The sequence below is a fragment of the Salvelinus namaycush genome, chromosome 12, assembly GCF_016432855.1.
Source record: "Salvelinus namaycush isolate Seneca chromosome 12, SaNama_1.0, whole genome shotgun sequence".
In the NCBI taxonomy this organism is placed as follows: domain Eukaryota; kingdom Metazoa; phylum Chordata; class Actinopteri; order Salmoniformes; family Salmonidae; genus Salvelinus; species Salvelinus namaycush.
In genome coordinates, this window is record NC_052318.1 from 50838169 (window position 1) to 50852469 (window position 14301).

Genomic DNA, 14301 nt, shown 5'->3' on the forward strand with positions numbered 1-14301 from the left:
TTTTAAAATAAATTGGATTCTGAAGTATGTTAAGAACCAGAACAGTATTTGGAATGTCTTCCCTAAGTATTTATTTGACTCTGTTGGTGGTTTAGAATTTTTGCTTCGATGTAATTTTGATATTGATAAAATCCCAGTAAAGTTGGCAAAATTCCATAAGCAGGCAATTTTAGCTTGGATGTTAGCGTATAAACACAATTTTCCCCCACAGATACTTTTTATGGAACAAAGATATACGATTTAAGAATAAGTCTTTTTTTTCATAACTGGTTTGAGAATAAAATTATTTTGGTTGGTCAGTTACTGAATAAGGATGGATTTATACTCTCATATGGGGAATTTCTTGACAAGTTTAAAATTCCAATAACCCCGAAAGAATATGCAATTGTTTTTGATGCGATTCCAAGGGGGGTTGTCTCTTTTAAATTCCTCTGTGGTTGATGTAAGTAACATAGATTTACATGAAAATATATTAATTGGCAATATTAACATCAAAGATAAATGTAGTAATAAACAGATTGGGAATATTGTTTGTGATACTACAATTCCCTCAGCAAGTTTATCTTGGTCAGATATCTATGGTGATATACAATGGGGGAAAGCATGGAAAATTGCTAACAAATATTGTATCAGTAACAAAGTAAAGGAAGTTCAATTTAAAATGTTATACTTAGAATGTATACTGTAAAACACGTTTTGGAAAGATTCAAGCTGTCACGACCGTCGTATGAATAATTAGATCAAGGCGCAGCGTGAGTAGAGTTCCATATTTTAATAATAGTGAAACTTCCAATAACAACAAAGATATAACGATCGTGAAACACGTAGCGAACATAGGCACTCACAAAAAAAATATCCCACATCGCAGGTGGGAAAAGGACACACTAAGTATGATCCCCAATTAGAGGTAACGATTATCAGCTGCCTCCAATTGGGAACCATATACACACACCAACATAGAAATATAATACCTAGAAACCCCCCTAGTCACGCCCTGACCTAAAACACCATAGAGAACCCAGAGGGCTCTCTATGGTCAGGGCGTGACAGTACCCCCCCCCCCCTCAAAGGTGCGGACTCCGACCGCAAAACCTGAAACTAGATGGGGAGGGTTAGGGTGGGCAACTAGCATCGGTGGCGGCTCCGGTGCGGGACGTAGCACCCGCTCAGACCGCGGATCCGGCCATGGAGCGGGACTGGACGCCGTGCCTGGACTGGGCACCGGCGCAGAGGAAGGCTCTGGCCATAGAGCGGGACTGGACGCCGTGCCTGGACTAAGCACCGGCGCAGAGGAAGGTTCCGGCATTCGAGTGGGCCTGGACGCCGTGCCTGGACTGAGCACCGGCACAGAGGAAGGCTCCGGCCATGGAGCGGTACTGGACGCCGTTCCTGGACTGGGCACCGGCACAGAGGAAGGCTCCGGCCATGGAGCGGGACTGGACACCGTGCCTGGACATCGGCGCAGTGGAAGGCTCCGGACCGTGGACCGTCGCAGGAAGCTCCGGACCGTGGACCGTCGCTGGAAGCTCCGGACCGTGAACCGTCGCTGGAAGCTGCGGACTGACGGCCTTCGTTGGAGACCTCGTGCCATAACTCCTCACTGGAGGCTTCGTGCCATGGATCATCACTGGAGGCTTCTTACCACGGATCATCACTGGAGGCTTCGTGCCACGGCTCATCACTGGAGGCTTCGTGCCACGGATCACCACAGGAGGCTTCTTGCCATGGATCATCACTGGAAGCTTTGTGCCATGGATCATCACTGGAAGCTTCTTGCCATGGATCATCACTGGAGGCTTCTTGCCATGGATCATCACTGGAGGCTTTGTGCCATGGATCACCACTGGAGGCTTCTTGCCATGGATCATCACTGGAGGCTTCTTGCCATGGATCATCACTGGAGGCTTCGTGCCATGGATCATCACTGGAGGCTTCTTACCATGGATCATCACTGGAGGCTTCGTGCCATGGATCACCACTGGAGGCTTCGTGCCATGGATCACCACTGGAGGCTTCTTGCCATGGATCATCACTGGAGGCTTCTTGCCATGGATCATCACTGGAGGCTTCTTGCCATGGATCATCACTGGAGTGGAGAGACACACAGGAGGCCTGGCTCTGGCAGCAGGCACAGGACTCACCAGGCTGGGGAGACATGCAGGAGGGTTAGGGCTTAGCACAGGCACAGGACTCATCAGGCTGGGGAGACACGCAGGCCTTGTCCTTGGCCGAGGCACCGGATGCACTGGGCCGTGGAGGCGCACTGGCGGTCTCGAGCGCAGAGCTAGCACAACTCGTCCTGGCTGGATACCCCCTGTAGCCCGGCAAGTGCGGGGAGTTGGAACAGGCCGCACTGGGCTGTGCCGGCGAACCGGGGACACCGTGCGTAGGGCTGGTGCCATATAACCCGGGCCGAGGAGACGCACTGGAGGCCAGATGCGCTGAGCCGGCATCATCCCTCCTGGCTCGATGCCCACTCTATCCCGGCCGATGCGAGGAGCTGCGATGTAGCGCACCGGGCTATGCGTGCGCACTGGGGACACCGTGCGCTTCACCGCATAACACGGTGCCTGCCCGGTCACTCTCTCGCACGGGGAGTTGGCTCAGGTCTCCTACCTGACTCCGCCAATCCCCCCGTGTGCCCCCCTCCCAAAAAATTATGTGGCTGCCTCTCGTGCACTTTACCTCTAGCCAACTCCTCGTAGTGTCGCCGCTCCGCTCTAGCTGCCTCCAGCTCCTATTTCGGACGGCGATACTCTCCCGGCTGTGCCCAGGGTCCCTTGCCCTTCCCTTGATGATTCCCTTGATGCTCCTTTCCAATAAATATCGAGGGTCTTATGCTGGTGACATGATGATCGATGCTTGGCTGCTGTTTGATAAATAAAAATAATCTCACTCTTTTGTCCATAGTAATCTCATCATGTAGGCTATACGTGTACTGTATTAGGCGAGCTGTTGGCTAGTGTGAACGTGCCAATACCAGAGTGGGCACACTCACTACATAAGTCCATTTTCTTGGTAACAAAACCATCAGTAGAGTTGAAAATGCAATGGAAACCCATTTAACTTGTATTTTTATTCGGTACACAGGAATTTTACAGAAAAAGTATTTATGTGCACTACGTTATTTGATGGAAACACATCACTGTTGGGAAAATATGCTGTTTTTATACTGATTGTAAAATATTTGCATGCAAATCTGTCACCAATTGGATGGAAACCTAGTTACAGACAAGTTACCTCAATAGGCTGAAAATAAATAAATAACTAGTGTGCTCCTGTCCCTGTCTAGGTGTCTTCATGTTTATCATATGATGATGTTAAATTACTACCAGAGGGAAACATAACACTACTGAGTAGAGGGAGTCCAGTTCATCCAGGCTGTGTCACATCCGGCCGTGATTGGGAGTCCCATAGGGCGGCGCACAATTAGCCCCGCTTCGTCCAGGTTTGGCCGGGGTAGGCCAGCATTGTAAATAAGAATTTGTTCTTAACTGACTTGCCTAGTTAAATTTGAAAAAATCACACCAAGCCAAAATAGTGCTCAGGCGTAAACACAATGATCCTGTTGGTGGTGATAAAGGGGTGCTCTGTGGCATGTGGGGCTTTTGAGTCACACCCTTAGCTTTATTCAAGTCCATCATAAGAATCGGTTTGGCAGCAGTCTCTCATGACAGACACACAGTGCAGCTGGTTAGCACACACACAAAATGTAAATCTGGGCTCCTGTGGCGGATGAATCAGAATTAGTTGGGTAACATAGATAATTAATATGTTTTATTTGCATAATATGCTTATGTGAGATACTTGTCATTAGAATGTATCCCTTTGGACTCTAGTGTTGGCAGTTGCCCTTTTCCCTCAGCTAGGGCTCAGTTACTTGGGGCCCAGAGAGGGGAGAGGTCAGGCTTGTCTTTCACATGTCCTTGGTGCTATGCAGAATATCAGAAAGGGAAGAGGACAGAACGGAACATTGTCTTCATATGTGAATGTGTCTTTACCTATTCTTAAACCATGTGAAGGGATGGCGTGATTCATGGGGAACCAATTACTTGTCTACACAATGTCTGTGTGCCAGTCACTCCCTCCTTTTGCCATTGGGTGGAGGTGTATGGCAGTGTCTGGAAACATTGTATGTCCTCTCTGATCTTACACTTATCCTGGGATAGTGTATGACCTAGAGGCTCACTCCCCTCAGTGAGCTTGTCCAGGAGTGGGGTCAAGAGGGGGTTTACTTGAAATGGGAGTATCTAGAGTTGACAATTGATATATGAACTTGAAAATAAAGGAGAGCCGCACACTCTAGGAGCTCAGATGCAAAAATGTAATATCCAACGTTTCGACAGCAAAGCTGTTTTCATCAGGGTATAATCATAAACACTGCGGGATGACTCGTTTATATAGTGTCAAAAGACACACAGGTGTCTGTAGTCATGGCCAAGAGTGGCCTAATATCATTGGTTAATTATCAAATATTAAAATGGCATACAAAGAACAGCATACAAAAAACAAATGGATAGCATACGATCATAGATTCACAATTGATATATGCCATCGGATGAGTTGGTGTTTTTGTACTATGAAGTACCAGGAACGAGATTAGAACCTCGTCTTAGGGACCAAACTGAACGATAATTTATAGCGAATGCTATCTGGCTATGGGATACTCCTCTCTCAAGTAAAAGTCTTTCTTTGTGAGCAGTTCCTAAATATCTGTGGTTTGTCATGTCAAAGGGGGGTGGATCTTTGCTATAAAAGATCTCAGTAGCCATTGTGTTGACACTCTCAACGGTTCATTAGAAATGGCGAATCGTTGAAAGTCAAGTGCTAATGCAAAGCTCTTATTATTAAGGATATAGTTTAAGTATAACTCTGACTGGTGTGTGAAGTTTGTCTCTCCTCATTTGGTAATACAGAAATACACACTCCAAGCTTAGTTTGGCAGTGGTCCATTCTTCAACACTGGTGGGCACTGCAGGAGCTAGTGAGGCTCTGCTAGGCCCAATAGATTATCAGTTGGCAGAGAGAGTCAAAGTCAAATATCAATGGTTGACTGTGTGCCGTCATTGGTGGTGGTGCTGCCTGTCCTCTCCTTCCTCATCGCTCTGAGAGGACACGGAGTAGCCACACCCCTCCTCCTCCTGCGACCTGTCTTGACAAACAGGACCGGTAGAAACACCAAGTCACACACTCGCAAATTAAACAATAAATTGCTTTGTTGAAGCCTCTGTAGAACTCAAAGGGACACATTCATTTTCAAATCAATTCAAATATATTTAAAAGGCCTTGACACAAACTTGCCACAAACATCATCAATTTCAAACACCGGTAGCCTACACAATAGTAATGACAAAATCGTCTCAAAACACTCTCACCTGTCCTTAGATCTCCTGATAGAGCAGAGGAGGTATTAGGATGAAGGCTCGTGATGACTGACAGTCCATCCACCTCCGATGATCCCTCCCCTTCCTCCATGTGATTGGTCTCGCTATCCTGCCCATGCCAATCACTAAGAGCCGTTTGAAAGCTCCTTGCCAGACAAGCGGTGATGTCCTTAGCTCTCTCAGCACTGGTGCACCAGAATACCCTGCACTGTAACTGCAGTTGCTGGCCTTGCTGCTTACAGATGTACAGGAACACATTGGGGTGCTTGGTGTCGGCCGCGCAGAACGCAATGTCTCTCAGATAGGTCTTAGCGAGCTGTCTCCCCGTGGCAATCTCCTTCACCTCTATGTAACGCCGCCGCAACACCAGAGCGTGCTCCTTGCACCGTTTCTCAGGGGCCTCCGGGGCCCACTGCTGGAGCAGCAGGCCTATGGCCCCCTGGGCCTGCTCCAGATCCAGGGAGTAGATTTTCTCAGTGCCCAGGTAGAGCACCTTGTAGAGGGGATCCCCGTGGGAGAGGGTAGCGATGCGGTTGGGCTGGAGGTGGAACCGGCGGCGGAACACGGCGGGAGACTTCCTCAGAGCCTGGAGGAGCTGGAAGGAGGGGTTACTCTGAGACATGGCTAGAGGTCAAAAGTCAGGACCAGGGTGCGTTCAGACTTCAGAACCTTTGATTGTTGTTGTTCTCCCAGAATCCTCTGTTATTAATCCCGGTAGAAAGTTATTCACTCATTGCACCTGGGGGTAAAGAAATTAAGTTAGAAAAAAAATGAATTACTTGAGGGAAAAAGTTGTAGTTATTAGTAGCTTAAAGGGTCGGATTCCCGGATACAGATCAAGCTAAATCCTGGACCAAAAAGCAATTTCAATGGAGAGGGTTTTTAGGCTTTTGCTAAACATAATCTGTGTCCAGAAATCTGGCCCAAAATGTTCTTCCAATGTTTTAGCAGAATGAAGATTCGATATCTTCAGTACATCATGTACTTCCTCCCTCTCTTTTCTTAACTTACATTAACGATGGCTTTTAATGTAAGTTCCACAGTTCAAACTGAAGAAATATCTATGGTGCTACACCTCCACACTTTGGGAGGCTTTGGCTGTATTCATGTTGTACATTTGATTATCTCAAACAAACCTGAATGTACAGTATATTTATACAGTTGCACTATTTCAGCCATCTTTTAGCTCTATGTATTTACATCAGCAAAACTATGTGGAAATAGTTAAAGAATACGATCAATCTGGAAGTACAGTAGTTATTGCAATACAATTATCAACTTCTAGGGTTTTAAAAAGAAAACAATAACACTGCAAGAGGCTCAATATTGGGCAAGTAAAAATTGCATTTTTAAGTATATTTTCTTTATAACTGTGGGCCTATATATGGCTATTTGCCTTAAATTATAATAAATTATATAAAATGCATGAAGTTATCCAAAACAGTAGAGTAATGGGCATACAGTCCCATTTCACGAGCTCATTCTATGCTCCTATGAGGTTTCTTTGCATGGTTCAAATTCGAAAACAGCCCCCATGCTGCCGCCGCCACAAAATCCTTATCTGGACTTTCTGGTGGTGTCCAGCAAGAGTGTTTACGTGTGATTGTAGAAGCCCAAAATTAGCAAAACAAGATCAATATGCCTTATGTATAATGACTAAAGCCATATTGAAGTAAGAGGTAGAAATGTTAAACAATTGACTCAAAATGTTTCACAAATTTATACAGATCTATTGGTTTATTTCAGCATTTCCCTTACTTTGTGTCGCACTCCTGTCACTTACCCTACAATGGTTAAAAAAGTAAAAAGAAAAGGTAGCCTACTTTCAATGTATCCGAAAGAATGTCATGAAGTCCATTAACTTTGCAATAATTCTTCACAGTAAAATATCTATTCTTGCCTGCATGTTTTTGTTGCATCAGTGCACCGTGAAGTCTCCTACAGCGGTAGATAAGTTGTGTGAAGGGGCCACTTGATCTTGTGAGAGAGAAGGGGAGAAGGGGGCGGGAGGTAAGGCAACCTCTATGTAGTGCAAAAAAAACTGAAGTATTTACTTCTTTTTTATATATGGGGAATAATACACACTGACCCTTGCTGGTATCAGTTTTATAATTGACCTATCGTATCTGTATGCATGTAATTACTGTTTTCCCCAAATCAGCAAAGGCTGTAATAATGTTTATAACGAGTTTCTAAAATAGGTTCCCATTAAATAGGTTCCCACTAAATGCACTTCGACAGTCATTCGGAAAGTATTCAGACAACTTTACTTTTTCCACATTTTGTTATGTTACAGCCTTATTCTGATATGGATTAAATGGTTTATTTTCCCCTCATCAATCTACACACAATATCCCATAACGACAAAGCAAAAACAGGTTTTAAAGAAATATTTTTGCAAGTAAAACATAATAAAAAACAGAGATATCACGTTTACTCAGTACTTTGTTGAAGGGCCTTTGGCAGCGATTACAGCCTCAAGTCTTTTGGGGCATAATGCTACAAGCTTGGCACACCTGTATTTGGGGAGTTTTTACTTGTAAAAAATTTCTTTAAAACCTGTTTTTGCTTTGTCGTTATGGGATATTTTGTGGAGATTGATGAGGTGAAAATAAACCATTTAATCCATGTTAGAATAAGGCTGTAACATAACAAAATGTGGAAAAAGTCAAGTTGTCTGAATAGTTGCCTTACCTCCCGCCCCATTCTCTCTCACACGATCAAGTGGCCCCTTCACATAACTTATCTACCGCTGTAGGAGACTTCACAGTGCAATGATGCAGCCCTTTCGCAACAAAAACATGCAGACAAGAATATATATTTTACTGTGAAGAATTATTGCAAAGTTAATGGACTTCATGACATTCTTTCGGATACATCGAAAGTAGGCTAACTTTTCTTTTTACTTTTTTAACCATTGTAGGGTAAGTGACAGGAGTGCGACACAAAGTAAGGGAAATGCTGAAATAAACCAATAGATCTGTATAAATTTGTGAAACATTTTGAGTCAATTGTTTAACATTTCTACCTCTTACTTCAATATGGCTTTAGTCATTATACATAAGGCATATTGATCTTGTTTTGCTAATTTTGGGCTTCTACAATCACACGTAAACACTCTTGCTGGACACCACCAGAAAGTCCAGATAAGGATTTTGTGGCGGCGGCAGCATGGGGGCTGTTTTCGAATTTGAACCATGCAAAGAAACCTCATAGGAGCATAGAATGAGCTCGTGAAATGGGACTGTATGCCCATTACTCTACTGTTTTGGATAAATTATAATAAATTATATAAAATGCATGAAGTTAAGGCAAATAGCCGTATATAGGCCCACAGTTATAAAGAAAATATACTTAAAAATGCAATTTTTACTTGCCCAATATTGAGCCTCTTGCAGTGTTATTGTTTTCTTTTTAAAACCCTAGAAGTTGATAATTGTATTGCAATAACTACTGTACTTCCAGATTGATCGTATTCTTTAACTATTTCCACATAGTTTTGCTGATGTAAATACATAGAGCTAAAAGATGGCTGAAATAGTGCAACTGTATAAATATACTGTACATTCAGGTTTGTTTGAGATAATCAAATGTACAACATGAATACAGCCAAAGCCTCCCAAAGTGTGGAGGTGTAGCACCATAGATATTTCTTCAGTTTGAACTGTGGAACTTACATTAAAAGCCATCATTAATGTAAGTTAAGAAAAGAGAGGGAGGAAGTACATGATGTACTGAAGATATCGAATCTTCATTCTGCTAAAACATTGGAAGAACATTTTGGGCCAAATTTCTGGACACAGATTATGTTTAGCAAAAGCCTAAAAACCCTCTCCATTGAAATTGCTTTTTGGTCCAGGATTTAGCTTGATCTGTATCCGGGAATCCGACCCTTTAAGCTACTAATAACTACAACTTTTTCCCTCAAGTAATTCATTTTTTTTCTAACTTAATTTCTTTACCCCCAGGTGCAATGAGTGAATAACTTTCTACCGGGATTAATAACAGAGGATTCTGGGAGAACAACAACAATCAAAGGTTCTGAAGTCTGAACGCACCCTGGTCCTGACTTTTGACCTCTAGCCATGTCTCAGAGTAACCCCTCCTTCCAGCTCCTCCAGGCTCTGAGGAAGTCTCCCGCCGTGTTCCGCCGCCGGTTCCACCTCCAGCCCAACCGCATCGCTACCCTCTCCCACGGGGATCCCCTCTACAAGGTGCTCTACCTGGGCACTGAGAAAATCTACTCCCTGGATCTGGAGCAGGCCCAGGGGGCCATAGGCCTGCTGCTCCAGCAGTGGGCCCCGGAGGCCCCTGAGAAACGGTGCAAGGAGCACGCTCTGGTGTTGCGGCGGCGTTACATAGAGGTGAAGGAGATTGCCACGGGGAGACAGCTCGCTAAGACCTATCTGAGAGACATTGCGTTCTGCGCGGCCGACACCAAGCACCCCAATGTGTTCCTGTACATCTGTAAGCAGCAAGGCCAGCAACTGCAGTTACAGTGCAGGGTATTCTGGTGCACCAGTGCTGAGAGAGCTAAGGACATCACCGCTTGTCTGGCAAGGAGCTTTCAAACAGCTCTTAGTGATTGGCATGATCAGGATAGCGAGACCAATCACATGGAGGAAGGGGAGGGATCATCGGAGGTGGATGGACTGTCAGTCATCACGAGCATTCATCCTAATACCTCCTCTGCTCTATCAGGAGATCTAAGGACAGGTGAGAGTGTTTTGAGACGATTTTGTCATTACTATTGTGTAGGCTACCGGTGTTTGAAATTGATGATGTTTGTGGTAAGTTTGTGTCAAGGCTTTTTAAATATATTTGAATTGATTTGAAAATGAATGTGTCCCTTTGAGTTCTACAGAGGCTTCAACAAAGCAATTTATTGTTTCATTTGCGAGTGTGTGACTTGGTGTTGCTACCGGTCCTGTTTGTCTGTTTGTGAAGACAGGTCGCAGGAGGAGGAGGAGGGGTGTGGCTACTCCATGTCCTCTCAGAGCGATGAGGAAGGAGAGGACAGGCAGCACCACCACCAATGACGGCACACAGTCAACCATTGATATTTGACTTTGACTCTCTCTGCCAACTGATAATCTATTGGGCCTAGCAGAGCCTCACTAGCTCCTGCAGTGCCCACCAGTGTTGAAGAATGGACCACTGCCAAACTAAGCTTGGAGCCCAGAACTACATTTTGTGTGTGTGCTGGCCAGCTGCACTGTGTGTGTGTCATGAGAGACTGCTGCCAAACGGATTCTTATTATGGACTTGAATAAAGCTAAGGGTGTGACTCAAAAGCCCCACATGCCACAGAGCACCCCTTTATCTCCCCCAACAGGATCATTGTGTTTACGCCTGAGCACTATTTTGGCTTGGTGTGAATTTTTCAAATTTAACTAGGCAAGTCAGTTAAGAATAAATTCTTATTTACAATGCCGGCCTACCCCGGCCAAACCTGGACGAAGCGGGACTAAATGTGCGCCGCCCTATGGGACTCCCAATCATGGCCGGATGTGATACAGCCTGGATAAACTGGACTCCCTCTACTCAGTAGTGTTATGTTTCCCTCTGGTAGTAATTTAACATCATCATATGATAAACATGAAGATACCTAGACAGGGACAGGAGCATACTAGGTATTTATTTACTTTCAGCCTATTGAGGTAACTTGTCTGTAACTAGGTTTCCATCTAATCGGTGACAGATTTTCATGCAAATATTTTACAATCAGTATAAAAACAGCATATTTTCCCACCAGCGATGTGTTTCCATCAAATAACGTAGTGCACATTTTAAAAAAAATCTGTAAAATTCCTGTGTACCGAATAAAAATACAAGTTAAATGGGTTTCCATTGCATTTTCAACTCTACTGATGGTTTTGTTACCAAGAAAATGGACTTATGTAGTGAGTGTGCCCACTCTGGTATTGGCACGTTCACACTAGCCAACAGCTCACATAATACAGTACGCGTATAGCCTACATGATGAGATTACTATGGACAAAAGAGAGATTATTTTTATTTATCAAACAGCAGCCAAGCATCGATCATCATGTCACCAGCATAAGACCCTCGATATTTATTGGAAAGGAGCATCAAGCTCATCACTTTGCACTTTCACCACCCTGTGAAGTTCATCATTATTTATTTAATCTGTAGCCTCAAATTGTATGCTTTCCCGAGTCGTAGTAGGAGGCCCACACATGTCATTGCATGACTCCAAATTTGATTTGATATGATGGTCATTCCTAGCTAGCACAGAACGCTCCTGTAACGTCCCTAAAGGTTCTCCTTTGGTTCTTAGAAAAATAACTTTCACAGAACGTTCTTTCACAGAGTTGAAAGTGCTGAGAAAACAATACATTTACTAAGTGATTCATCGGTTTCTGGTCCTTTGTCTCATTCGCAGCTCCATTTTGTCAGGTATTTTACTAGTTTAAGGTGAGCAGGTTTACTTCACTACTACAATAGACACTCACCGGACAGTTTATTAGGTACAACACCCTGTTCACGAAAATGGATTGCTCTTACAGCTATTAGTCCGCTTATCTAAACAAATTTCACACATATATTATTTAGTATACAGCACCAGTCAAAAGTTTGGACACACCTACTCATTCAAGGGTTTTTCTTTATTTTTTCTACATTGTAGAATAATAGTGAAGACATTAAAACTATGAAATAACATATATGGAATAATGTAGTAACCAAAAGAGTGTTAAACAAATCAAAATATATTTGAGATTTGAGATTCTTCAAAGTAGCCAAAGACAAGATAAAATCAAGAATAGTCTGATGAGTGACAATATTAGACTATCAGTTGTGAATGATGCCCAACATAAGAAACAATGCCTTCTTTTTGCGATTTTTTCGAATCTTAGTCACACACCTCATGTAGCCTAGCCCATAGGCCTATGTATTTTAATAAGGTTTGTAGCACAACTAAAGAGGCCAAATAACTTCTTAAAATGAAGAACATTAATCCACTTTAAAAGGGGTGTAGAGCCTAACTGGCATACATAAGCAGCGCGTGAGTTTCAAGTTTGGGGAAGATCATTTTCACCATAAAAATGCACCTTTATAATAAAAGCATTACATGCATAATTGTGACGCACCACCTGGATTCGGTCTTATGTAGCAAAATGTGAAATGGTGTTTTTTACATTGGATAAAAGTAGAGACTCAGAGCTTCAAAATGATATATCATACACTGCATTTGAGGAACAATGGGAAAGTAATTCTGCTTTGAAAGTTGATCAACTTGTAAAGTCACTTTTGAGAAAATCTTCTTTGTCTACACCCATTCAGCATCGTTCACACCCTATAAGCTTTAGCCCCACCCATCTCGTTTCGCTCTCGGAGCGCACACTTGACGCTCTGACCGATGATTTGTTTACCTCTGGATAACATGAAAACAGCCTAACCAGCTCTGCTGACAACAATTTCCTTACGCTTTTTTGGAGATGAGTACTGACACCGGCTATATTCAACGGGTGTTGTACACACCTCACGTAACGTTAGCTAACGAGCCAGCCAGCTAATGTAAGCTAGTTAAACAACAATGAACAAAGTTCCAACAATGCCTAACATTAGGCTCTAACTAGAAGAGCAAACAGCTCTGGGAAACGAATAATAACGTCCGCTAGGTATCCAGCCAGCTAACATTATCTAGCTAGTTAAGATTACTTTTAGCTTAAGACATACAGCTAGCTAGCTAAACAATGAACCTAGCTAGGTAACCAACGTTTAAGATCTAACACGTCACGTAACGTTAGCTAACGAGTCAGCCAGCTAACGTTAGCTAGTTAAACAACAATGAACAAAGTGCCAACAATGCCACAGTGCTGGGAGCTAACCAACCAGATCCAGTGTTAACTAGCTAACATTAGGCTCTAACTAGAAAAGCAAACGGCTCTGGGAAACAAATAATAACGTCAGCTAGGGAGCCAGCCAGGTAACGTTGGCTAGCTAGCTAACAGTACACTTTAGCTTGAAATGAAACCACTTTGTCAAAATTAGAAATGTGTAATATCTGATCATGTAACTTTAGCTAGCTAACGCAGACTATCTTACCTGTATACGTCATGCATGATGGACATGTCTGCCTGTTAGGAATGCCATACCACGGTTGCCCTTAGTTTGACGATGTAATCCAGAGACAGGTGTTTTCTCCATCTCTTTAGTTATCATACTCTAATTCCACTGATTTCAAAACTTGATCCGCCAGAAAGTGGACAGCAACACTTATGCAGCTCCACTACACAATACATTATTAAAAAAGCAGCGTTCGACAGGATTACCAACACAGACTGACCAGCTCAAATAGACAGAAGCCCTCTATATGGCAGACCAATCCAAACTCGGCATGTCCAGTCCACTCATTATCTAAGCCAATCATGTGTTGTGGGAAGGTTGCCAGCTTTTCTGTGGCTAAACCAACCAGGCTCGTAATTTAACAGTTTTATTTGTATTTACAGATGGCGTACAGGTTTGTTATTAAGGCACATGAAAGTTCACATGTTCGAGAAGGCATTTCTGCCCCAAAAAATGCATTTTGATTAAAAAAAATTAAAAAATGTTCAAATGGCTCTGCTGTGAAATCGTGACTTGCACCAATACGCCTAGATTCCTGAATCGGGTCACAATTGCATTTGCGGTCACTTTTGACAATGGTGTTTTCCGCTAGTGGAACATTTGCGCTTATCGCCTACTAACATGTGCTCATTGCTGTGTTTATAATGTGAAGAAATAGCCTAATAATTTATCAACATTTTAAGCTAAACGTTCTGATCTGTTGTGTCAGCCACATTGTGTCAAATAGTTTTTTTTATGCTACTGGTTGTATTCATTTGGGATTTACCGCATCCCACAACTGTCCCAGCCCATGTTTGGAATATTTATCTCTCGCACATAATAGAAT

At 43.3% G+C, this 14301-nt stretch overlaps 2 protein-coding genes across 9 annotated transcripts; one reads left to right on the top strand and one right to left on the bottom strand.

The window, feature by feature from the left end:
- Nucleotides 1–3057: 3057 nt before the first annotated feature.
- On the bottom strand, nucleotides 3058–7346 carry LOC120057395. 5 transcript variants are annotated; one of them, XM_039006005.1, is made up of 3 exons: nucleotides 7168–7345; nucleotides 5376–6123; nucleotides 3058–3726 (listed from the first exon to the last, which is right to left on the bottom strand). In XM_039006005.1, exons 2-3 carry the CDS (start codon nucleotides 6004–6006, stop codon nucleotides 3695–3697), a joined length of 663 nt encoding a protein of 220 aa, XP_038861933.1. In that variant the 5' UTR covers nucleotides 6007–6123; nucleotides 7168–7345; the 3' UTR covers nucleotides 3058–3694. The 5 variants fall into 5 exon arrangements, with proteins under 5 accessions (XP_038861933.1, XP_038861929.1, XP_038861931.1 ...); XM_039006001.1 differs by lacking the exon at nucleotides 3058–3726 and adding an exon at nucleotides 4704–5148 and having other exon boundaries at nucleotides 7168–7346; XM_039006003.1 differs by lacking the exon at nucleotides 3058–3726 and adding an exon at nucleotides 4704–5148 and having other exon boundaries at nucleotides 7143–7346.
- A 774-nt stretch (nucleotides 7347–8120) lies between these two features.
- LOC120056682 lies at nucleotides 8121–11172 on the top strand. Of its 4 annotated transcripts, none has more exons than XM_039004889.1 (3): nucleotides 8121–8308; nucleotides 9353–10100; nucleotides 10336–11172. In XM_039004889.1, the coding sequence occupies exons 2-3, from the start codon at nucleotides 9470–9472 to the stop codon at nucleotides 10449–10451; spliced, it is 747 nt and encodes a 248-aa protein (XP_038860817.1). In that variant the 5' UTR covers nucleotides 8121–8308; nucleotides 9353–9469; the 3' UTR covers nucleotides 10452–11172. The 4 variants fall into 4 exon arrangements, with proteins under 4 accessions (XP_038860817.1, XP_038860819.1, XP_038860816.1 ...); XM_039004891.1 differs by having other exon boundaries at nucleotides 8121–8268; nucleotides 10332–11172; XM_039004888.1 differs by having other exon boundaries at nucleotides 8121–8268.
- The last annotated feature ends 3129 nt before the right edge of the window (nucleotides 11173–14301 follow it).

Bases quoted from the DNA above. Each gene is read 5' to 3' on its own strand.
- LOC120057395 (XM_039006001.1), bottom strand. From the start codon at position 6,006: ATGTCTCAGAGTAACCCCTCCTTCCAGCTCCTCCAGGCTCTGAGGAAG. The intron at 5,149-5,375 runs GTGAGAGTGTTT...TTGTCAAGACAG, and splicing joins ATCAGGAGATCTAAGGACAG to GTCGCAGGAGGAGGAGGGGT.
- LOC120056682 (XM_039004889.1), top strand. From the start codon at position 9,470: ATGTCTCAGAGTAACCCCTCCTTCCAGCTCCTCCAGGCTCTGAGGAAG. The intron at 10,101-10,335 runs GTGAGAGTGTTT...TTGTGAAGACAG, and splicing joins ATCAGGAGATCTAAGGACAG to GTCGCAGGAGGAGGAGGAGG.